Source organism: Cyprinodon tularosa, unplaced genomic scaffold, assembly GCF_016077235.1.
Source record: "Cyprinodon tularosa strain WSP-4 unplaced genomic scaffold, ASM1607723v1 ctg461, whole genome shotgun sequence".
NCBI lineage: Eukaryota > Metazoa > Chordata > Actinopteri > Cyprinodontiformes > Cyprinodontidae > Cyprinodon > Cyprinodon tularosa.
Window position 1 is genome coordinate 439,944 of NW_024039187.1, and position 23,631 is coordinate 463,574.

General features: G+C 40.7%; 1 protein-coding gene and 1 pseudogene across 2 annotated transcripts in view; one reads left to right on the forward strand and one right to left on the reverse strand.

Moving 5' to 3' along the window:
- Window positions 1–4,114: 4,114 nt before the first annotated feature.
- LOC119793846 (paired box protein Pax-6-like) overlaps window positions 4,115–23,631 on the reverse strand; it is a 48,803-nt gene continuing 29,286 nt past the window's right edge. For both annotated transcript variants that reach the window (XM_038301118.1, XM_038301117.1), the window contains 6 exons: window positions 22,593–22,745; window positions 18,529–18,611; window positions 15,743–15,893; window positions 12,591–12,700; window positions 7,886–8,027; window positions 4,115–4,799 (listed from right to left, as the gene is read on the reverse strand). In XM_038301118.1, coding sequence (XP_038157046.1) covers window positions 4,714–4,799; window positions 7,886–8,027; window positions 12,591–12,700; window positions 15,743–15,893; window positions 18,529–18,611; window positions 22,593–22,745 — 725 coding nt within the window. In that variant the 3' untranslated portion in view covers window positions 4,115–4,713. The remainder of the gene's footprint in view (window positions 4,800–7,885; window positions 8,028–12,590; window positions 12,701–15,742; window positions 15,894–18,528; window positions 18,612–22,592; window positions 22,746–23,631) is intronic.
- LOC119793847 lies at window positions 20,424–21,613 on the forward strand (annotated as a pseudogene).

Sequence of the window (23,631 nt, forward strand, 5' to 3'; positions counted from 1 at the left end):
TGCTGACTTGCAGAAAGAAGGTCCTGGGTTCAAATCCCTAGGTGGAGTATATCAGTAGGAAGTTTGCCTGTTCTCTCTGTGCATACATGGCTTCTCTGCTGCTACTTTGGCTTTTAACATGTTTCTGTGAGATAGACTGGTGGCCTGTCCAGGGTCCAAGATGTCTTCCCCTAAAGAGAACCCCACTGCTCTTCAGCCGACAACGATCCCCGTGGACCAACAACTGCTGTTGCAGCATTTCAACCATTGCATGAAGGCGATTTCCCAGACGTCTCACAGCAGCTTTGCTCTACAGAAAGAAACTCTACATATGCTATCCTGTTGCTTGATTGGCTGTATGATCTCAGGGTTAAATCTGCTTTTAAAGTAGAAAGATCATGTTATTAAAATACCAGAGATGTCAGAAGTATTCATGTTTATTATTCCATTAGAAGTATAACTCATACTGTTTTATAGAAGTTAGAGGACCAACTTCAAGTTGCTGATTTTCTAAACACTCACAACAAGCAGAGCTTTCAGATCTCAGACCAACAGTTTCCACATGTACTCAGATGCAGGTTGATAAACAAAGGGAACAGGGCCTTTCATTCACTGCACCAAAGCTCTGGAACGTTCTGCATTGCAAATCAGAAATCTGCAACAGAATATGAAGCAGATCGGCTGCAGTGATGCTGGCTCTTCTTGACCATGTTGTTTCAAAATGCCACATTGTAGAAAGAAGTCAGAAGTATGGAATGTGTGGAGAACAAGAACTTTGTGAACTTTAAAGGTCAGATTAGACTTTTGCACTGTCTGTCTGGAATTTCTAGGGACGCACAGCAGTTTCCCGCCAAAGAGCATGGGGGAGCCTATTCGAGAACCCGTGAGAACTTCGGTGGATGGTCTCGAGAACTTCGGCTGCGCTGGTGGGAGTGTTTATCTTCCAAAATAACAATGGAGCGTCTGCAAGATCACAGTCATGGAGAAGGATCTAGAGTTGTTAGAGGAACAGGTTCTGTTAATGGAGTTGGCAAAAAGACAGATTAACCTTTCGTCGTAGTCGTCCATTGTAGTTGTTCCTTGATTTTTTAAAATGGCGCACCCCGGCACCAAATCGGACAACCACACAGACAGCCGGAAAGGCAAACCAAGGACCAATCACAGCTACTTTGTGTCTGCGCACTTCCACTTGAGGTCTGCGCAGGTTTGCGACCATCTGACGCGTAGTTGGGATTTTTTTGAAGTGCACGAGGATGGTTGCAGAACCTCTGCCGGGGGGCGTGGTCACGCACAATGACAGATTTGACGGTTGCAGAGGCTATGCGTCAGAAGCATATAATGGCCTTAAGACTGCTTCAGAAATCTTTCATGAATTGCCGCTGGGAATTTAGTTAGAAGCTGGATATTCAAGCTCAGCTGAATTAGCGGCACCTATCTCACTGTCGATCCGATTCAGGAGCTCAGACTTTGGCCGGCCGTTCTCTGTTGCTCCCTCTTCCTACCAGCGGTGGTTCTTTTAGGGACCATCAATGAATTTCCTAACTAAGCACTCTTGATAAATAAAAAAAAATTCTTTGTCTCATGATCAAAGTAAGCAAAGGTTAAATCTTGCTACTTGATTACATAAATGAGGCACATCCATTTCAATTTAATTCTTAGTTTTTCATATTTTTAAAGACTTTTTTTTGGTCAAAGTTTAGAATTTTCCTTTAATAGCTCTTCCCCAGTGTTAAACACTCTCCAGCAAGAAAGGCTGCTATAGGCTGTCCTAGATGATGTCATCCCCTAATTTGCATATTTCATATCATCCAGCTGTAGGACATTCAGAACCCCTGCCATTGTTTTGAGTATTAGATTTTATAGAAAGAAGCAGGTAAATAGAATACATATAACTCAACCATTTAGTTCCACACTCCATGCCAGTTACTGTCAGTAATTCTCCATTAGTTTTTTGCCAACCTACATAACAAATCTCAGTAAGAAGCAGAAAGCGGTGCAGAGACAGGAGGAGCAGAAAGGGGGAGAAATGTAATAAAGCACCAGTTCATTTTTATAAAAATTGTTTTATAAAATTATTTGGTAACCGTGAGCGGGATTAGTAAGAGCTTTAAACCTGTGCATTTCATCTGCAATCTGGATTTGAAGTTTAAAGGTCCTATCTCTGGCTGTGCTGCAGTGCAGCGTGCACACAGCCCGCCCTGCATGAATCATGACAGCAGACAAGATAGAGGAGAGCAGGAGGCGGGGTTACCAATCTACTTGCTCTGGAGAGCAGAGTTCGCTGCTTTTAGATGTTGTTACCAAAGTCTGCAGTAGCAGAAAAAAGTCTCTAGATTTGGCACTAGGAGCTTTTTAGAAATCAAAGTTCTAGAGGGGTCTGAAAAATGGCTAAATATAGCGACTAAAGCGCTAAGTTGGCAACACTGCTCTTTGCATGGTTTGTTTTCAAATGTTTTGCTGCTGTCTGTTTGGACCTTTCTGAACATGTGCAGCAAATGGACTGATCCAATATGGTGGACACTGAGGGGGGGGCTAAGACACACTTAATATTATCAGCGTTCTGATGGCATTTTAGCCAAAGGATTTTTATCAAAAACATAATTAATGTGCACAAATAAGGAATAGTTGATTTAACCATGGAACTTGGGGCCCTAGGCAGCTGCCTAGTTTGGCTTATAGTAAATCCCCCCCCCTGGTTTGAATATAAAGGTAACTCAAGCATGATAGATATGTTCCCATTCTCTCCTCCTTTAGGATTTAAAAACACCAAACATGTTTCGGAAAACTTTGGGTAAATCATCTGACAAGAGAAGTCATTTTTGTAGTTAATAGTAAAAATTAGAATAGATACAATCTTGTGTGACAATCCTGATCTGTTCTTTATCAGAAACTCAGGAGGTCATTTAAGCAATTATTAGGCTATGTTCACACAGCAGCCTAAAGTGACCCAAATCTTTTTTTTTTTCCCATATGTGACCTGGATCTGATCTTTTCATGATTGAACAACACAGATCCAATTTTTTCCAATGTGATCCAGGCCACTTGGCTCTGTGGTTCTGAATCCAATATGAATCTGATCTTTTCAAATGCGACCTGTGTCTGAACGGCCAGGTCGCATTCATCTCACCTGAATGCCATTAATACAATTCAATTCTATTCAGTTTATTTCTATAGCTCCAATTCACATCATGTCGTATCAAGGAACTTTCCAGTTCACCAGATCCTCCAATCAGATTGATTCAAAGTTTTCTATCTAAGGAAAACCAGTTGATTGCATTGACTCATTGACTCTTCAGCAATCCCTCACACTAAGCATGCTTGTAGCGACAGTGGAGAGGAAAAACTCCCTTTGAACAGGAAGAAACCTCCAGCAGAACCAGGCTCAGTGTGAGCGGCCATCTGCTGAGGCCCACTGGGGTTCAAGGAGACTGAAGCAGACATAGAAAAAGAAGCATAGATACAAAAGGCAACTGTCAACCAGCTCCACAGGCGGCCCCGTCCAGGAAACACACAGCCAGGCAGACGAGCTCCGAGCCAGCTCCCATGTCAGAGGATGAAGAGAGCACATCCAGTTAGTCAGTCAGAGAAACAGGACTACACTGAAAAACAGGCTGATCTCCAACATCTAGAAACAAGGGTGTACTCAACAAAGGTCAATGAAAAGAAGCAGAAAAACAACAATCATGGCGGACGATAATACAGAGAGAAGTATTTATGTTTAACCCTTTAAAAAAGATTGAGTTTTTAACATTGTTTAAGATCGCTAGAAGAACTCCACATGTATTTGGAAATGTGAACGACAACGCAAAAAAAATTGGATTTCACAAAAAAATCGAAATGGAGCATTAAGGCCTGCAGTGTGAACGTAGCCTTTTCCACCCAGTATCAGGTTTTCATTGTTTTAATGCTTTTTCTGAACTGTAATTCACATGAAAATACATAAATATCTCTGTAATTTTCCATAATTGCATACACAATACCCGATTAAACAAAACCAAACCATATCAGCTCAGAGGGTCACTGGTTGCTTGGAGGAGCCTTTCTAGAAGCAATGCTGTTGCTTCAGAGCTAAAAACGATGCTGAACTCTTGTTTGCACACATTCAGTTCTCTGTTTATGAAACTTTACACAGAAATACAACTTTAGAGCTTTATTATGGAAAACCCTCCCAGAACACTTGAGACAAACACTTTCACATTTGAAATCGGAAACTACTTTACATCTTTTGGACACTGAAGCTTTGGAATCAAATTAAGAAAAGATTTAGTTCAAATTCGGACCCATGCTTGTTCACATATATGCTATGGTTTACAATACCAAACATATAGAACAACTGTTTATCTGAAATTCCTGTACATGTCTGAAGTTCAGGCTTTTTTTTGCAATCTGGTGAAGAGAAAAAGAAACACAGCAGACAGTAGATTTCCAGTTTCATGAAGGTCTTTTTTATCCAGACAGAAATACAAATTCAGCAGAATGTAAAGATGATCAAATGGCATCAAAGTTAAAATCAGTGGAAGGTCCATGTTTGTTGAAAACCATTTTTCTTTCCAACGCTTGCCGCTACCAAAGGGTGGTCATCAGTCATGGGCTTGTGGTGCTGCTCCTGCAGGGGAACTGAACTCCTGTGATCCGGAGCAGAACAGTCCTTTGTGCCGAACTTCAACCTGTGCTCTGACACGAAGCGGAGATGGCAGCTCTCCCTCGAGGATTCCCAGACTCCGAGTCACAGCGTCACTGCAGGCGAGGCCAGTACTGTGACATTTCTGCTTCGCCTCCAGGAACTTGGACTGGAACCGAGATCCCAGGAGAAATCAGACCTGCAAAAACCAAACAGACCAAGTTTTAGGAAAACTCCTCGCTACCATGTTGGTTCCAGATCTTTTAAACGACCAGGCTTTCCTACCATTCCATTAAAACAATATTATGCATGTAGATAACATAACTAAGAATTAGAACATCATTAAAAGTTTGAATTTCTGTCACTTGTTTTTCAAAGTGATGCGACTGGAAAAAACTGAACACCTTCTGGTCACTTTTCTAGCAATCTACTACTGACTCAGACTGAGAGGCTGAGGAGTGCTGGATTCATTTGCAGATTAGGATGCAATGCCAGGAGGTTCCAATACTCAGTGTTGTGCCTGAACGCGTTCAATGAACGAAAGTTCATGAACTCGTTCATATTTTGGGCGAACGTGAATTGAACGTACTGTATTAGTGCCTGATGAACGTTATTGTGAACTCGTTCATTCTGGTGTCTGTGAACGGCACGCTCTCTCAGTTCAACTCCGTTCAATAGGTTGCCAGATTTCTATAGAGTCCTCCAGGCGAAACCCCGGCTAAATCACACCGTAAACAGGCCTTAATATGTAGCGGGAAAAACACCCAATCTGGCAACACCAGCTACCAGCGTCGTAGCCTACAGCCGCGTGCGTCATCAAAACAAAATGCAGCGTGGAAGCCACAGCAGCATGGGGGCGACAAAGCAGCAGTATGATCACTTAAAACAGTTTTATGAAAAGGTGGTCGGTGAGGATGATGGCAACAAGTTTACATTTCTCTGCAAACTTTGCCCGCCGGCTTTCAGTATAAAAATCCGCACTTCAGTAACATCCAAAGCAAATCTGAAACGGTATATGTACTGAAATGGAATTTCAAATGGAAAAAATTATTAAAATTAAAAAACATTTGCACCTTAAAGACTACTTTCCTGTTTTTCTTTTAATAATTACTCATAAAAAAGACCATTCCAGCAGCACATTTATCCTGATGTTTTTGAGAATATACTGAAAGGGTGAAAGCTGCAGCTGCTACTAGTGAAGTGAATTTACAGCAACAAAGCGTCAAAGCCACAATGGGGAAATGCTCTCCCCTCAATGCTAATGTAAACCCTGGTTGGATAAGGATTCAAAACTGGATATGAAGATGAAATCTGACGCACAGTTTCAGTGTTACAACTGATAAAATAATTGCTGTCTGTGGTTCTACAATAGGCTATGGTGTAAGTGAGCAATATATGAAAAAAAAAATGAAAAAAAGAACTATGAACTAGTTCGTTTTTTGGAACTGTGAACTTAGTTCAAAATTTTGAATTATGAACTATGAACTGAACTAGTGAATTTTAAAATGTGTGAACTGAACTTTGAACTAGTTCACGTAGAAAGAGAACTTTCCCAACACTGCCAATACTTTTATCTCTTATGCCGTGTTCACACCAAAGGCTTTAGGGGAGTAAAAACTGTGCAAATGTAGAAATTCCAATGCTGGATCAGACTGTGGTCAAGCGGCTTTGATGCTTCGGCGCTCTTTGGTATTTCTTGTTTTCCCTCTGCTGCCCTCTTGTGTCAGTTTCCTTTCCCCTAGCTCCCTTCTAGACTCCTCTCACCACACCTGCTCCCAATCTGCTGATTAGCCTGGTCTTTGTTTCTCTCTCCCATATATACACCTCCTGATCAGTTACCATTTACTATTTTAACCCTCGTTTGTGTTTTCCCCAATGTCTCCTAGATTTTAGTTTTGGATTTTGTTTGTGGACGTGCTTCTGTTGCCTGTTTGGATAATTTAAACTGCAAATCAATTAAATTCTAATTCTAATTTAATTTTAAATTTCTATAGCGCCATTTCACATCACATGTCATCTCAAGGCACTTTACAGTTTACCAGATCATCCAGTCAGATTGATTCAAAGTTTTCTATCTAAGGAAAACCAGCTGATTGCATCGACTCATTGACTCTTCAGCAATCCCTCACACTAAGCATGCTTGTAGCGACAGTGGAGAGAAAAAACTCCCTTCGAGCAGGAAGAAACCTCCAGCAGAACCAGGATCAGTGTGAGCGGCCATCTGCTGAGACTGACTGGGGTTCAAGGAGACAGAAGCAGACATAGAAAAAGAAGCATAGATACAAAAGGCAACTGTCAACCAGCTCCACAGGCGGGGTTCAAGGAGACAGAAGCAGAGATAGAAAAAGACACATCAATGACCCCCCACCCCCCCACCATGGACTGTTCTCCCTGCTGCCCTCTGGGAAGAGGCTTCACAGCATTCAATGCAGGACCAGCAGGCTCTGCAGCAGCTTCTTCCCCATCGCCATCAGACTGATGAACTGTTGAAACTCTAATCAATACTCTGCATCACACTAGAAAACATCATATTTGCTCTACCAACGTGGCTGATTTTTTTCATAATCCCTTTAAATAAAACACAACTTAATCTTCCTGGTGCATGTACCTTTCCATATCATTGCCTTTTGCACCATGACTTATACACTGGTTTTCCTTCTCTCCCTCACTGTTTACATTCTGATCTCCACTGCACTTTATAAATTGAAATGTTCATTTCACTGTTAAGTAGCTCATTCACTGTTGAAAAGCTGTGTGCATCTAAATTTAGTTTTTTATACAAAGAGTGTATACAAAACGACAATAAAGTTTGTCTAAGTCTATACTGGTGTGATACCATAGTATACATTTGATTGGTTTTTGGTGTACCTCTATTTTGAAGTTATAGCGCCCCCCTGGAGAAAACTCCCTCAGCCGCCACGGATGTAGACCTGATTGAAGAACTAGATGATGGATAACTAACTGGATGACGTTAACAGATTGTCTTTACGGGACTCGGGTCTTTGAATCTTTAAAGGAAGCTTTGCGGATGGCCTAACTGACTCCAAGACTTGATTTAAAGATAAATCACCAAGACACACAAAAAGTGCCAAATTCTGCTCAGAAACTATAAGAAGACTTTCAGAAAACATCTAATAAATAAATAAATTTCTTTAAAACCAAATTCAACACTTTTCTTGTTTACATTTTTTTTGCTGCTGAAAAGCTGATGAGGTGGAGGAATTCTAGTTTGGGTCAGTTCTAATTCATGTCATCCAAAAAGGCAGCCCTGCTGTAGCTTCCTACCTGTTGAAGATGTTGTAGAGGACGTCACCGGCTGGCTGCTGATGTGCGGCTGCATGTGAGGTGGAGTATATGTCTGATAACTTCGACCGTTTACCGAGGGGCTGCTGGGAAGCATGCAGGAATAAGAGGTATGGTTTGATGCCTGAAAAAAGAACAGAAATATATATCAAAGCTGTGGCACTGAAGTGGTGGGAAGATACTTGGACTAACAGTAATAATAATCTGATTCATTTTTTCCACAGACAACATATGAAGTATTGTATTATTATTTCTCTTTGTTATTCTTCCTGTGTCTCCTTTATGACTACAGGCTTTTATAGATGTTAAGTTTCAACACACAAGCTGCATTTCAGGTTTGATAAATTGCATTCGTAGGTGACTACATTTCCGTTTCTCCCAGTGTTTTGTATGTTTTGATGCTCAGCATTATGCTCTTCGTATCCATGAAGGCAAACACTAAAAGCTGCTCCTTTACTCAATTTAAAGATGCAGTACAAGTTGCATCTGGCTTGTAGATCAGCTTTGCTCATGCATACTGTCACCTACGGTCTAAAATCTGGATCATGACCAATGGAGCAAGATCCCTGTTACATCAGGCTGAAATTGTCTTATTCTGCAGGGTAGCTGGGAGCTTCCTTATGCTACGTTTAGAGCACACGCAGCATAAGCAGCAAAAATGCGTGTGCTGGTTCAATTTCGATGCTTGTACCAGTTTAGTTCTGATGCGCGGCTGGTGGTAAAGTGGGTCTGATGCGCGTAGGGTGAAGCTATCCTTTCTTTGCCTGGAACAATGGCAGCTATATTAGCTGTGATCAGTGGTAAAAAGTAGTTGAATCTATGTTGAAGTGAGAAAGTCCTCCTGAAAACATGGTCTGTGCAGTCAGTTCATCCAGATTACCATCCTGCCTTCAAAGATTATTTCTCTGTGGGAGCCGCTCAGACCCCCACATACCGGCGGTGCGCTGTCACTGGGAATCCCCAGCAGCAGCTGCCTGAGGCCCGGTTGCCTCTATGGGGGCTTTCCCCTACTGTTGGTGGCGGCTGGAAGTAGATGTTAGCTTTTTTTTACGTACGTAATCCAAACTGCAGGCACCAGGATAATAAAAGCGAACATTTTCTGCCGGCAGGTTTCTACATTTTAAGTTAATTTAGGCGTTAATAAACTGTTTCAGAGGAGTGATCATAGCGCTCTGCTTCTGATTGGTTGATGTGGAGCGTCCAGCAGCTAAAATCTTTTTTTCCAACTCCAACAGCTGCTGCTTATGAAGCGCCTCAGATTGTCAGAAGCTCATGAGTTGCTGCTCCTGCTGCTCTAGATGCGCTGCAGAACCTTTTGCTGCACCTTGATGCGCGTCAACTTTGCATGTAAACCTGCTTCCTCTGCTGCATCTGCTGCTGACGGTCTGAATGTAGCATAAGAGCGAGGGCGAGAAGCTTGGTCATCAGGGAGAGACTCAGAATAAAGCCTCTTCTCATCCACATCTTCTTTGGATGCCCCCTAAATTCTTCGATTGGGAGGTGTGTCAAACACCTCCCACAGGGAGCTAGAGGTAGAGGTGAGAGTGCTGTGATTACCGACCCTGTGACACAGTCCTGGATAAGCAGATAGCAACGAGTAAAAGCACCTGAATCTGAGGGTTCTAGTGTGTGGTAGCAAAGCAACAAAGTGGCTATTAGACATCAGCATGTTAGATAGAATGAGGTAAGAGAACACAGTCTTGAATACAACACAAACAATACAACACATTTTTGACTTGCTGACTGCAACTTGGAGTAGCTCTGCTTTCCTGATTCTTATGTTCTTTAAAAAAAAAAAAAAGAATATTCTCAGGTGATACTGTAAACCTAAAATAATTTTTGCAAATATCGTTTCATTTTTGGATTTTTGTTATGATGGATTACTCATTAAAATCTGAAAAAGTTTAGAAATAATTAGTGCTGTCAAAATTATCGCGTTATTATCGCGTTAACGCGTTAACGCTATGTGGTTTTATGGTACAATTTTCCAAGTACATCCCGCTGCAGCCTGCGGGAAGGCGGGGCTATTTTCCCCCAGTGTATGCATTTCTCATAGGCTTTGAGAGCGGACCTCCTCAAGGGAAAAAGACGCTCATACACTGGGTGACGCTAGTGCCTTTTCTTTAAGCCCCACCACCAACAAACAAGTTGAGTGTCTGGTAACTAGTAGCAACCTGAAATACGCTGAGAAAACAGATTACTGAGGTGAAATGGAATCTGCTGCCGTCTGTGTACGCCACAGGTCGGTATCGTGTGTGTGTGTGTGTGTGGGTGGGTGGGTGCTTGTGTGTGTGTTCTCATTTTTGTTAAGAGGCTGAAAAGACTACCTCCATCTAGTGATGTCGGTCTATTGATTTTGATGTATTGATTGAAAATTGTTCATTATTACCTTGGTTAATTAACATCTAATGTTAACTACTGCATTTTATAGCAGTAGGGTAAAATGCTTGTCTTTGTTCAAAAGACTATATTAACTGTAAAGACTGTCTTTTACATCAGCCTGTTTTCAGGGCCCTATTATGGCTACATATTTGTTATTTTTGGCATAAATCAGTATCTGTGACCTGTTTTCATTTTAAAAAAAGAACATTGGCACAAACCTAGCCTGTATGTGTTTTTTTGTATGTCATCGAGAGTATTTAAATGATTTTCAATCAGGAAAAAATGTGCGATTAAAATGCGATTAATCGCGAGTTAACTCAGGCATTGATGCGATTAATCGCGATTAAAAAAATGTAATCGATTGACAGCACTAGAAATAATACTTCTGCAAGTCCCATTGGTGTTAAAAAGGAGGTGCAGAGGATGCAGAGCAGGAGCAAGGAGAAGAAAGAGGGGGAGGAAACTCAAGCCCTTTCATTGAGTCATTCCAAGCAGGAAGGAGTCAACAAATGGCTGCTTTCTAGGAAGGACCCAGCCAGAATATCGAGAATGCAGTATTATGTGTTTCACTGAAACATGGCTGCAGAATCATATCCCTGGCATCAGAGTCCCTTTGCCAGGTTATCTGTTGATACCAGCAGACAGATTAAAAGAGGACTGGAAAATTAAGTCTCCAAACCCCCTGGAGACTGTTTCACAAAGAATAATTATTTAAAACAATAAAGAACATCGTGGACCACAGAGAGAATCCTCTTCAGAAAACCTAAACAACAACAGAGTGTCTTCAGTCGAAGGCTTCTATAGATGCAGTGCAATACAGACCACTAAAGAAGACCTCTCCTGACTACAGCTATCAACAAGTCATTGAAAAAAGAAGCAGGTAAGTGTTACTACACCATTTGATTCCTCTTTGGGATCAATAAAATATTTAATGCTTGCCTCGCCTTAGAAATAGTTTTATGTGATTTATAATCACATAGGAGGGGGTTCCCACTTTTGGAGGTAGGCATCTCTTGTGCTACGGCAGCTCAGAGCTGACAATCTAATGACTATAGAGATGGGCATTGCAATGTAGCTGTTTCAAGTTAGGCCTATTTACAGACTAATAAAATACTATTTATAAAATATTCTTTGTAAACTAGACACTGGTGTGCTGTCAGACCAGCATACATATAGTCACACAAGACGTCAGACTTGCGTTTATCTCTTTAGTTTTGTACAAAAATTTGACTTTAAACTACCTCAACGGGCATGTATCCTTTTAGTTATGTACTAAAAAACTATTTAATTACTTACTTTACAGTGTTTTTTTAAGTGTATGGCGATCTGACCTTAATTATTATTATTTTTTATACATGACTAAATGGATACACTACCGTTGAAGTAGTTTAAAGTCTATTTTACGTACAAAACTAAAAAGATAAAAGCAAATCTGACGTCTTGCACATGCCTATTGACTATGGGTATGCTGGTCTGATGGGGTATGCTGATCTGACAGAACACCAGCAACCAGCCAGTCATTATGAAGATGACCAATTTAAGCACTGTTTGTTGAATTTCTGATTAGTTTGGTCTCTGAGTGACTTGCGTCTTTCTCCTGTGATTGGTACATCATTGTTTTGGTCAAAACAGGACGGATGAATTACCCGGACAAGCTAGATCGGTAGATCGGGAAAGTCTGCCGCGAAACAGGTCTTGCCTGAGTTGCCAGAGGCAAGACACGAGTTGAGAGGGGGTGAGGAGGGGTGTCATCCCTCTTCCTAAATCACCATCCCCCCATACCATCTCATATTGTAGGGGCAGTGCTAGCCATGCTAACTATGTAGGGGCAGTGCTAGCCATGCCAGTCGAGGGACTGACTGCAGTTCTACTGAAAGGTGCCTTGGTCAAGTTCAATGACCGGCGTAACTGACATGTAACAACTAGACCATGCATATTGCTTTAGGTTAATAGATTATTTTTATTAGGCTATGGATGCTTCCAAAAAAAAAAAATCCACCATCCCCCTTCTTTTTTTTTTTTTTCTACAACTAGACAACTGGCAAGAGGCTAACTTCTGGAGAAGGTTAAAGATCCAGCAGATCAATAGATTTAATTTTAACTTAATCCTGACTATTTAAATGAAAATGATGTTTCTCATTGGACGATATTCCTTTGTACCTCATTGCAACTTTAAAAAAAAACAAAAAAAAAAAAACCCTGTTTAATGTCACAAAGCTTTATGATGGCAGTGCGCAGACGTACAACACAGTTGATTATCATTCATACAACAATAGTCCTCACTGTGTGTCCTATTAAATCTTACTTGTATGGGCAAGCTAGCAGCCATGCTAAAGCTTGGCATAGCTGGAAGGCCATAGCTGTTGGATAGAACTTGGTCCGATCTTCCCATTATGGATCCCGAAGAAAAGGACACTAGAGAGAGAGGAATAAAGTGATTAAAAGAGAAGTCTGGATAAGACAATGTGTAAAAACAATTTAGCTATGATAGAAGGCCACATCTGCTATAAATTAGAAGCAGTGGCAGCTGCCCAATAGAGGGCGCTAGAGGCTTGATTAAGACATAAAAAATAAAAGTCAATTATAAAATTAAGATATTTTGAAATATATTGATTTTAAAGTGCAAGATAAATATTTAATCTTTAACGACGAGTAATGATGTTTCGTTTTTCGTCAGATTGGTGCCATATTTCCGCCCTAGGGCGTTGACATCTTTGACTCCCATTGACTTTGGTTAAAAGTTGTCCATGTGCAGTAGCTCCTCTGCAATACAGAAGTATAGGAGAGCTCTGGGCGCACCAAAGCTATGCCCTGAGGTGACAGGAACTGATGTCACAGTTGTAGTCCAGGTGATTGACAGGCCGAGTCGCAGGAGGGAAGCAAACTCACCAAGAGAAGCTGGAGATGAAATCCTTTCTACTTGATCAGCCAAACATCAAAATTTATCAGCATCCAAAGACAGATGGAGACGGTTCAATTGGTCCTTTTCAAGGACCTGGTTTAGCTCCAAGGTGAGGCTAACTGCATGCAGCAAGGCTAAGGCTTTATTCTGCTTTCCCTTTATCAAACGTCAGGATCTGAGCCAGCATGGATAAAGACAGCTAGGACTCATTTAAAGCACCTTTTAGAAAAGGCAAAGAGGAATGAACAATCTGGGACTCACATGGAAAATAATAGAATATAGTCTACTTTTTTTAGATGTTTGTTCATTTGCAGAGTTGCTCTTAAATAAACACATTCTAAGAATATAAATATATATATTATCAGTATTTTTTTTAGGTATGTGACTCAATATTGGATCATGCAAAACACAGATTTACCTTCACAAAGCCTCAGAAGGGCAAGATTTATTTACAAAAAGTAAACCTGGAAATGAAATTATGTTTTGTTTTTATAAAGTGTTTTTATAATGTTTTTTGTTGTTGGCATTAATATAAATAAATATATATATAAATAAGTATATATTTTTAAATACGTCACCAATCCAATGAAAGAAAAAAACAGCTTTACTTGTAAGATGAAATATTTATCTTGCACATCTTAAAAATATAAGATGTACTATTTTTTTTATTGTATGTCTTAATGAAGGTCACTGGGTGGGTAGAGCCTCTTTTCGCCAGCCGCCACCGGTTAGCTCGCCTTTGAGTGCAGAGCTTCTGTATTCTAGTTGGATGAACTAGATTAGTAAATTCATTAACTTTGGCAGCCAAACCTTTACTGTTGCTTCACAGAGACCCGAGAAAAGAATATCAGTCTATTTGCTATACTAAGTCATTGTTAAACACCCCCTGTTTGCACTGGTTTTTAACCCAAACTGAGCTTTTTGTCTTATTTCTTTAAATATTTTTTTAATTATTCATATTTATTATTTATATTGATTATTCATATTTCATATTCCCATGTTAGACAGGGTGAATGCTATCTGACAGGGTTTATAGGCCCGTCAGATAGCGTTCCCCCCTGATGTCATTTACGTTGAGTTGCAATAAATGCAAAACTCTCGGCAGGTTCTTGTCTTTGTCGTCCGCTCTTTTCAGCTGGCTTTGAAACACACTGCGAGAAGGTGGGGGCTGGGTGGTGAGGATTATGGGGGCGAGAAACGCAAAAGTAACGCAATAGTTACTTTTACTAGTAACTAGTTACTTTTATTGTGGAGTACTCAGTATCTCAGTTACTTTTTGGGAGAAGTAACTAGTAACTATAACTAATTACTTTTTCAAAGTAATGTGCCCAACACTGATTAAACGTGACATTGATAGTCACTTTTTTTTTGCCAACATCTACCACAGTGATGATTAGACATCTCCTTTAACAGATTCACACCACTGAACCTGCATTGTAAAGTCAAAAGGTAAAAATATGACAAGGAAACAGGTGTTAGCAGAGGTAGCGCTACTGTGACGTTTTAATCACCTTCGCTCTGATGCAAAGATCTTTACATCTTTTTTTACCGCTCTCTATCTCTCCTTGAACACCAGTCGGCCTCAGCAGATGGCCGCTCCCAGTGAGCCTGGTTCTTCTGGATGAGTCGATACAATCAGCTGGTTTTCCTTAGATAGAAAACTTTGAATCAATCTGATTGGATGATCTGGTGAACTGGAAAGTGCCTTGAGATGACGTGATGTGAATTAATGCTATAGAAATAAACTGAATGGAATCGAATTGAACGAAAGCTTGTGGGGTTGGCTTGCTGTCCGTTAGATGCTAACATGTCCTCAAATTTCCATAATCGATTCCAATAAATAAACAGTGGATATTAAAAAAAATTAAGATATATAGAATACCAGGCTTTCATGAAATATGACATAATAACTAGTAAATACTTTTGTTACATGATGTGACATTTGACCCCAAAAAATCGTGTTAATGACAAACAAATTTGTTCCAGGAATAAAATATAAAACTGACCCTCATTAGAGGGAAATTCTATTCTATTCAGTTTATTTCTATAGCACCAATTAACAACACATGTCATCTCAGCTCACTTTCCAGTCCATTAGATCATCCAGTCAGATTGATTCAAAGTTTTCTATCTAAGGAAAACCAGCTGATTGCATCGACTCATTGACTCTTCAGCAATCCCTCACACTAAGCATGCTTGCAGCGACAGTGGAGAGGAAAAACTCCCTTTGAACAGGAAGAAACCTCCAGCAGAACCAGGCTCAGTGTGAGCGGCCATCTGCTGAGGCCGACTGGGGTTCAAGGAGACAGAAGCAGACATAGAAAAAGAAGCATAGATACAAAAGGCAACTGTCAACCAGCTCCACAGGCGGCCCCATCCAGGAAACACACAGCCAATGCACAGCTTTAAATAATGTAAAAGCACCTTCTTGTAAAGCTTAGCATTCAGTCTTTATGGTAATGATACATTCAAACTGACTAAATTACTTCTCAATAAGGTTAGTGTTTCTATCACTGTAGAGTTTGATGTAGCAAAGCGTTCATAGTATTTGGTACCTGGAGCAGAAGGCTGAGGTGGAGAGGAATAAGCGCTGCTGCTAAAGCTGCTGTTGATGGGAATATGGTTTGAGGTATTCAAAACCTGCCGTCGTTGATTCCTTAACTTCTCCTCTCTTCTCCACTTCGCACGTCTGTTTGAAAACCAAACCTGGACAAACCAAAAGAAAACCTGAGTTACATCCAACCCTGTTTGCACTTTAACACTCTAAAGACAGAAGAGGTTTTCCTCTGTTAAAGAAAAAAAAGGGGCTGAACTATACTATCATGTACTGGGTCAGTAGGGGAATCGTCAAGTAAATCAGAATTAACAAGATTGTCTTTAAATCTGTACCAGAAATTATTTAGACTGAATGGCTGAAACTGATATGGCACCTTTTCACTCCAAAGCGCTCTACTACACTAAGTTTAGTAATTCACCCATGCATTCACACATTCACACGATTAAACTGAACTGTACAGAAAGGCATGGGAAAAAATCTACATCTACACAAATTTGCTTTGAAGCTTCTTCTATTCTGAGACGGCAGAGAACAGCACTGGACTCCAGACCACAGGCGGCATGGTTCGCAAATATGGAAGCACCGTTGCTTTTGGAAAGGTCTTAGGTTGGAATCCCAGCCTGGAGGATTTCTGCACAGAGGTTGCATGTTACATCCGCACATGCATCCTACCACAGACGGATCTATTCATGTTAGGTTGGTTAGTATAAATGACTCCTAGCTGTGGGTCTGTGTTGGTGCAGAGTTGTCTGTCCAGTGTGTCTCTGTATTACCCTATGATTATGTCAATCCATTGCATGACATCAGAAGATATAACTGCCTCCCATTTAGAGACAATTGGATATAGGGATCTTTTAAGGCAGGATTAAAACTTACAGGTGCTGGTCATAAAATTAGAATATAATGAAAAAGTAGATTGATTTCAGTAATTCCATTTAAAAAGTGAAACTTGTATATTATATTCATACATTACATACAAACTCATATATTTCAGATGTTTATTTTGTTTAATTTTGATGATAACAAATGACAACAAATGAAAATCTCAAATTCATCATATCAGAAAATTAGAATAGTACTGAAGACCAATAAAAACAAAGGATTTATAGAAATGTTGGCCAACTGAAAAGTATGAACATGAAAAGTATGAGCATGTACAGCACTCAGTATTTAGTTGGGCCTCCTTTGGCCTGTATTACTGCAGCAATGCGGCGTGGCATGGAGTCGATCAGTCTGTGGCACTGCTCAGGTGTTATGATAGCCCAGGTTGCTCTAATAGTGGCTTTTAGCTCTTCTGAATTGTTGGGTCTGGTGTATTGCATCTTCTTCTTCACAATACCCCATAGATTTTCTATGGGGTTAAGGTCAGGAGAGTTTGCTGGCCAATTAAGAACAGGGATACCATGGTCCTTCAACCAGGTACTGGTAGCTTTGGCACTGTGTGCAGGTGCCAAGTCCTGTTGGAAAATGAAATCTGCATCTCCAAAAAGTTGGTCAGCTGCAGGAAGCATGAAGTGCTCTAAAACTTCCTGGTATGTGGCTGCGTTGACCCTGGACCTCAGAAAACACAATGGACCAACACCAGCAGATGACATGGCACCCCAAACCATCACTGACTGTGGAAACTTTACACTGGACTTCAAGCAACGTGGATGAAGTGCCTCTCTTCTTTTCCTCCAGACTCTGGGACCTTGATTTCCAAAGGAAATGCAAAATTTACTTTCATCAGAGAACATGACTTTGGACCACTCACCAGCAGTCCAGTCCTGTTTCTCTTTAGCCCAGGCAAGACGCTTCTGACGCTGTCTGTGGTTCAAGAGTGGCTTGACACAAGGAATGCGACAGCAGAAACCCATGTCTTTCATACGTCTGTGTGTGGTGGTTCTTGAAGCACTCACTCCAGCTGCAGTCCACTCTTTGTGAATCTCCCCCACATTTTTGAATGGGTTTTGTTTCACAATCCTCTCCAGGGTGCGGTTATCTCTCTTGCTTGTACACTTTTTTCGACCACATCTTTTCCTTCCCTTCGCCTCTCTATTAATGTGCTTGGACACTGAGCTCTGTGAACAGCCAGCCTCTTTAGCGATGACCTTTTGTGTCTTGCCCTCCTTGTGCAAGGTGTCGATGGTCGTCTTTTGGACAACTGTCAAGTCAGCAGTCTTCCCCATGATTGTGTAGCCTATAGAACTAGACTGAAAGACCATTTAAAGGCTTTTGCAGGTGGTTTGAGTTAATTAGCTGATTAGAGTGTGGCACCAGGGGCCATCAATTTTGAACCTTTTCACAATATTCTAATTTTCTGATATGATGAATTTGAGATTTTCATTTGTTGTCATTTGTAATCATCAAAATTAAACAAAATAAACATCTGAAATATATGAGTTTGTATGTAATGTATGAATATAATATACAAGTTTCACTTTTTAAATGGAATTACTGAAATCAATCTACTTTTTCATGATATTCTAATTTTATGACCAGCACCTGTATTTTTTCCAATTGTCTTTTAGAGAATAAAGGTTCCTGTTTTTTGTTTGCTGCAGTGTGCTGTAAAAAGCCTAACAAACTTAAATTAAAAGTGACAAAACCTCAGGTTTCACAGACATCTTAAATCTTAGCCTCCTGATTTAAAGACACCAAAGTACTGAAAAATAAACAGAGGTTAAAGCTTTTGTAAATCTTGTGGTATTAATTTCTACAAAGTTATCCTGTTCCTAAGAAGATTCCTGTTGCGATAAATACATGTGTCTGGTTTAAGACTTAGTTCCAGCTTCTAAAGCTTACCTGTATTCTTGCTTCAGGGAGATCAATTTTATTAGCAAGACGTTCACGAGCAAAAACATCTGGATAGTGAGTCCTTTCAAATTCTAAAACAGAAAAGAAACATTTTAATCAATAAATAAACATGTTTCAAAACAAACAGTAAAATACAGTCCAATCTCACTCTGTGTTAAAAGATAGAACACTGGCTTTAAAAAGAATGTGGTCTATATGATCAGCAAAACAGAGTAAAATATTGGCTTTCTTTAAAATGTACACAGACCCACTCAATCTTATCTTCATTCTTTAGATCTTGCACTATTTTGATTCTGAAGAAATTATTGAATTTGCTTACATGACTGTCCTATTGAACCATTGTTAATAACCCTTTTTTTTAAAAACCCTTTTCAAAGTGGTTCTGTTGGGAGTTTCCTACTATTAAAAGTACATGCATAATTTTTTTTTTTTTTAAGTCCTTGTAGATATTATCAGTGATAATTTCCTTACTTGTAATAGAAAGATGCCAAATCACCCTGAGCTTGTTGAAAATGTAAACACATTGTCAGAGTGCTGGAAGCTAATAGCTAATCCCTTTACAGTAAGCTGATTTAAACAGTTTGAACAACTAAGACATAAAGTGTAAGATGTTTGGTGCAATTTTTCTCAGATGAACAACATACATTATAGAGCTAGGTATCTAGCTTGAGCCTGCCGCTTATATCAGTGCCCCTCAGTGGCTGATTTAAAACCTGGAGTCAAGGAAACTTACAAAACCATATTTTTGCCTTAACTGACAATTAAACACAACATTCCTAAGTTTTCTCTATTTTTCTTAGAGTCAGAGCAAATGATGCGGATTGGTCCAGGTGGCAGACTTAAATAACTCTTAATGTTTTTCAGATGAATTAAACATCATAAAATAGAACAAGTCGTCAGCAAAGCTTTACACCAATATTAAATATCAAATTGTCCTATCCAACTACAGTATAAACATTTTTAGTTTTAAATACCTAATAAACAGCTAAAGTCTACTAAAACCATGTCTGGCCAGCTGTTAGCTTCCACCCCTTAGAGTCGGTCACACTACGCTGGTCTACTTTATCAACATGGTAAAACATTATTATTATACTTCAAGCAAGAGAACTTTTATAAACTAAAACCTCCAAGAACAGCAATAATATCTAACCTGTAACAAATAACCATCATGGTGGGTTAATGGTGCCTTGAAAAAGTTTTCACCTGTTTTGCTATAATCTAACCTACAATTGTACCTTCCAAAGTAATTGTCCCCCAGTGAAACATGGTGGAGGCAGTATCATGCTGAGGGGATGTTTTTCCACAAGAGGGACTAAAAACTAAGAGAAAGATGAATATTCTAGTCAGAAACCTGCCTGTGATTTGAGACAAGAACGAAGCTTCAGCTTCCAGCAGAATAATGACCTGGAGCAGATGTAGCCAGTTTATAGTCTTATCCAGCTTATTAGACAGCTGGAGCTGCTGCTGGGGGCAGCTCTGCAAACCTTTGGCCTCTGGTTTGGTGAATAAGTCGCTCTCTAAGGTTTAAGGTAATTGTTTCTTCGCAATAAAGAAAATAATCTGTCCTAAACATGTTCTGATACAGAAACTCAAAACAATCCACAAAACAATCCATTCGGTGTAGTTGAAATACCTTCAGAATGATTTTGTGTAATATCGTGTTCAGGACAAACCACACTTTATATAATGATATTTATTATCAGTGCAAAATTCAACATTAGATCTTGGGAGAAAGGGGATGCTCTCGCTCTCACCTTCCTGGTCTTCTTGACATTCCCTCTACATACCTTGACGAATTTGTGTCAACTGACCAGAGTTCCCAAATTCAAGTCCACCTCTGATCTAACCTCGGTCCTTTACCCCTTAGGCTCGTGTGACTTAGCTCGCTGGCTAACAAGACCGCACACTAGGAAACAACCCTCGGCCGACGAGAGTTGCATTTAAGGACCACACCCAGAGAAGATGTCCCTTCATCAGTTTCTATTGGAACCTATCACCTGCCATGCGTGGAACCATGACAGGACACAAATCACCATAAGTCCAAATAACCATGAAGTTCATATCTACAAGAAAAGTGGCAACCAGTGGGTGAAGATTCATGAGCTGAAGGAGCACAATGGACACATCACAGATATTGACTGGGCTCCCAAAAGTGACTGTATAGTGATGTGGGGCAGACCATAATGCCTAGGTGTGGTCTCAGAAGGAAGGAATGTTCAAACCCACTTTGGTCATCCTCAGGATCAACCAGGCAGCCACCTTTGTCAAGTGGTCTACGCTGGAGAACAAGTTTGCCATTGGCAGTGGAGCTTGACTTATCTCTGTCTGCTACTTTGAATCTGAGAATGATTGGTGGGTAAGCAAACACATGAAGAAGCCAATCTGTTCCACCATCCTCAGTCTAGATTGACTTCCCAACAATGTCCTCTTGGCTGCCGGCTCGTGTGACTTCAAGTGCAGGGTTTTCTCAGCGTACATTAAAGAGGTAGAAGAACAACCAGGCCAAACACCCTGGGGCAGTAAATGCCATTCGCCGCTGTACTAGCAGAGTTTGGTGGAGCAGGTGGAGGGGGATATGTCAACTCCGTCTCTTTCTCAACCTCTGGAAACCGTCTGGCCTGGGTCAGCCATGACAGCACCGTCACTGTGGTCGACAGCTCTAAGACTGCCAGTCCCTCACAGCTGAAGACAGAGTTTCTGCCTCTCCTCAGTGTCATTTTTGTCTCTTGAGAACAGTTTAGTAGCTGCGGACCACGACTGTTGCCCCATGGTCTTCCGTTGCGACGATGGCGGAGCACTGGTGTTTGTGTCGAAGCTTGACCTCCCCGAACAGAGCATCCAGAGGAATATGTCTGCCATGGAGCGCTTCAGAGACATGGACAAGAGAGCTACCACTGAGGACCGCAACACAAGCCTGGACACGCTGCACCAGAATAGCATCACCCAAGTGTCTATCTATGTGGGTGACAAAAGGGAGTGCCACAAATTCTGCACCACGAGCATTGATGGAGCAATGACTATTTGGGACTTCAAGAGTCTAGAAGCTTCTATCTAGGGTATCCGCATCATGTGAAGAAATCGCTGCTGCCTCACTTTTCCTCTTCTCCCCCCACCTACCCTCTCTGTCTCTCTCTCTCAGTCCTTCCTCTTGTGTGGCGCAGCCAACAAAGTACATAACTGACCACCCTAACGAGTGTCTGCTAAAGCACTGATCAGACCATTAAACACTTTTCTGGGCATGTCCTTTACATGCTAACAAACACACTATACAAACTGAGCTGATGTGTGAGAGCACTACTTTTTTTCTTGTTTGCTTTTAAATTAAGGTTAATCAGATGCAGAATGGGAAGGTCTTCTGACACGTAACAAACGTGATGTGAAATATGTGTGTTTTTTTTTATGTTCTCTAACCTCCAGTACCAAAAGACAAAATAAATGTGTGGCCCTCTGGTGTTGTGGCGTGGAATAGCATAGCGCAGACCACGCTTCAATAGTGGGCAGAAATCAAAAATTTCTGCGACAAGTTCACTGCGACACACTGCTGCGGGAGGATAACCAGACCTTAAGGAGACATCTGCTTTGATAGGCGCAGGTTATTGGAGAAACTCTGTAAATACAGAAATCCCTCCTTCTTTTTAACCTTACTTAAAATGCAGAAGGAAATAATCAAGCTGGATTTTGGACCGAAGTTTCTGAAACCATTTTAGCTGCTAATAGATTTTCTGTGCTTAACAAAGATAGAGATAGAGATCTCTATCTTAGGATTTTAATGACTTTTCTTCATGCAGGCTTAATGATTACGGCACTTAATGCTTTTAACTTATTTGTTAGAGATATTAAATTAGCTATTCCCTAACCAATCCAAAAATGTAAGTTAACCTTTTGAATTGCTGCTGTGTTGAAGAAGGCTGGTTTAGTCCAGAATTGATCAGATCTAGTTTGAGTGAAAAATGTGAAGTTCCCAGTTTGGTGATAAAAGTTTTTTTTTTTTACTTGATCTCAAACGGCAGAAACCCAGCTAATGTCTTTGGACTGTGGGATGTGATGAATACCTTTCTCTAGTGCTTCTATCTGGTCCTGTGTAAAGGACGTCCTGTTCCTCTGCAGCTTCCTCTTCAGCTGAAGCCTCATCTGAGTCTCCTCTGAGTCGTCACCGTTGGAACTGATCGGGAGGTTGTTCTCCCCGCCGTCTGCCTGAGGGCAGTCTGCAACGAAGAAGCAGGATGAGGAGAACGTTAGTGGATGGGTGCAGATCAGCGTTACTTTTTACAAAAATAGATAATCAATCAGGTTTTACATGTAACTAAGATAAAACATAAACCCTGGCACATCTAGATAAACTCACATTGAATAATCAAGGTTCTAAACAAACATGTAATATTCAATTCTATTCAGTTAGCGTCAGTTCACAACACATGTCATCTCAAGGCATTTTACAGTTAAACCAGATCATCCAGTCAGATTGATTCAAAGTTTTCGAAGGAAAACCAGCTGATTGCATCGACTCATTGACTCTTCAGCAATCCCTCACACTAAGCATGCTTGTAGCGACAGTGGAGAGGAAAAACTCTCTTTTAACTGGAAGAAACCTCCAGAAGAACCAGGCTCAGTGTGAGCGGCCATCTGCTGAGGCCGACTAGGGTTCAAGGAGACAGAAGCAGAGATACAAAGAGAAGCATAGATACAAAAGGCAACTGTCAACCAGCTCCACAGGCGGCCCCGTCCAGGAAACACACAGCCAGGCAGACGAGCTCCGAGCCAGCTCCCACACTGTTAAAAAAGTAAATGGCAATTGTTGTTCTAACACACAATTGTATTGTAATCCGACTCAGAAATATAAATTTGACATCTAACAAATAAATACACGTTTGCCCAACTCAAATTCTCAGAAGTTGGTTTAACAAGGAGTTTCAAATCGCCTATACAAGATTTTTTGAGTTCCCTCAACTGTAAACTCATGGGCATGCGCACTGCTTATGTTCATGGACACGCCCACTACGGTACGGGGTTTCCTATCCCTTTCTTCAAGGGCACAGCCTTTTTCCCTCGTGTTTGAGAAGATTGGCGGACATTGTGATTTTATGCATCTGG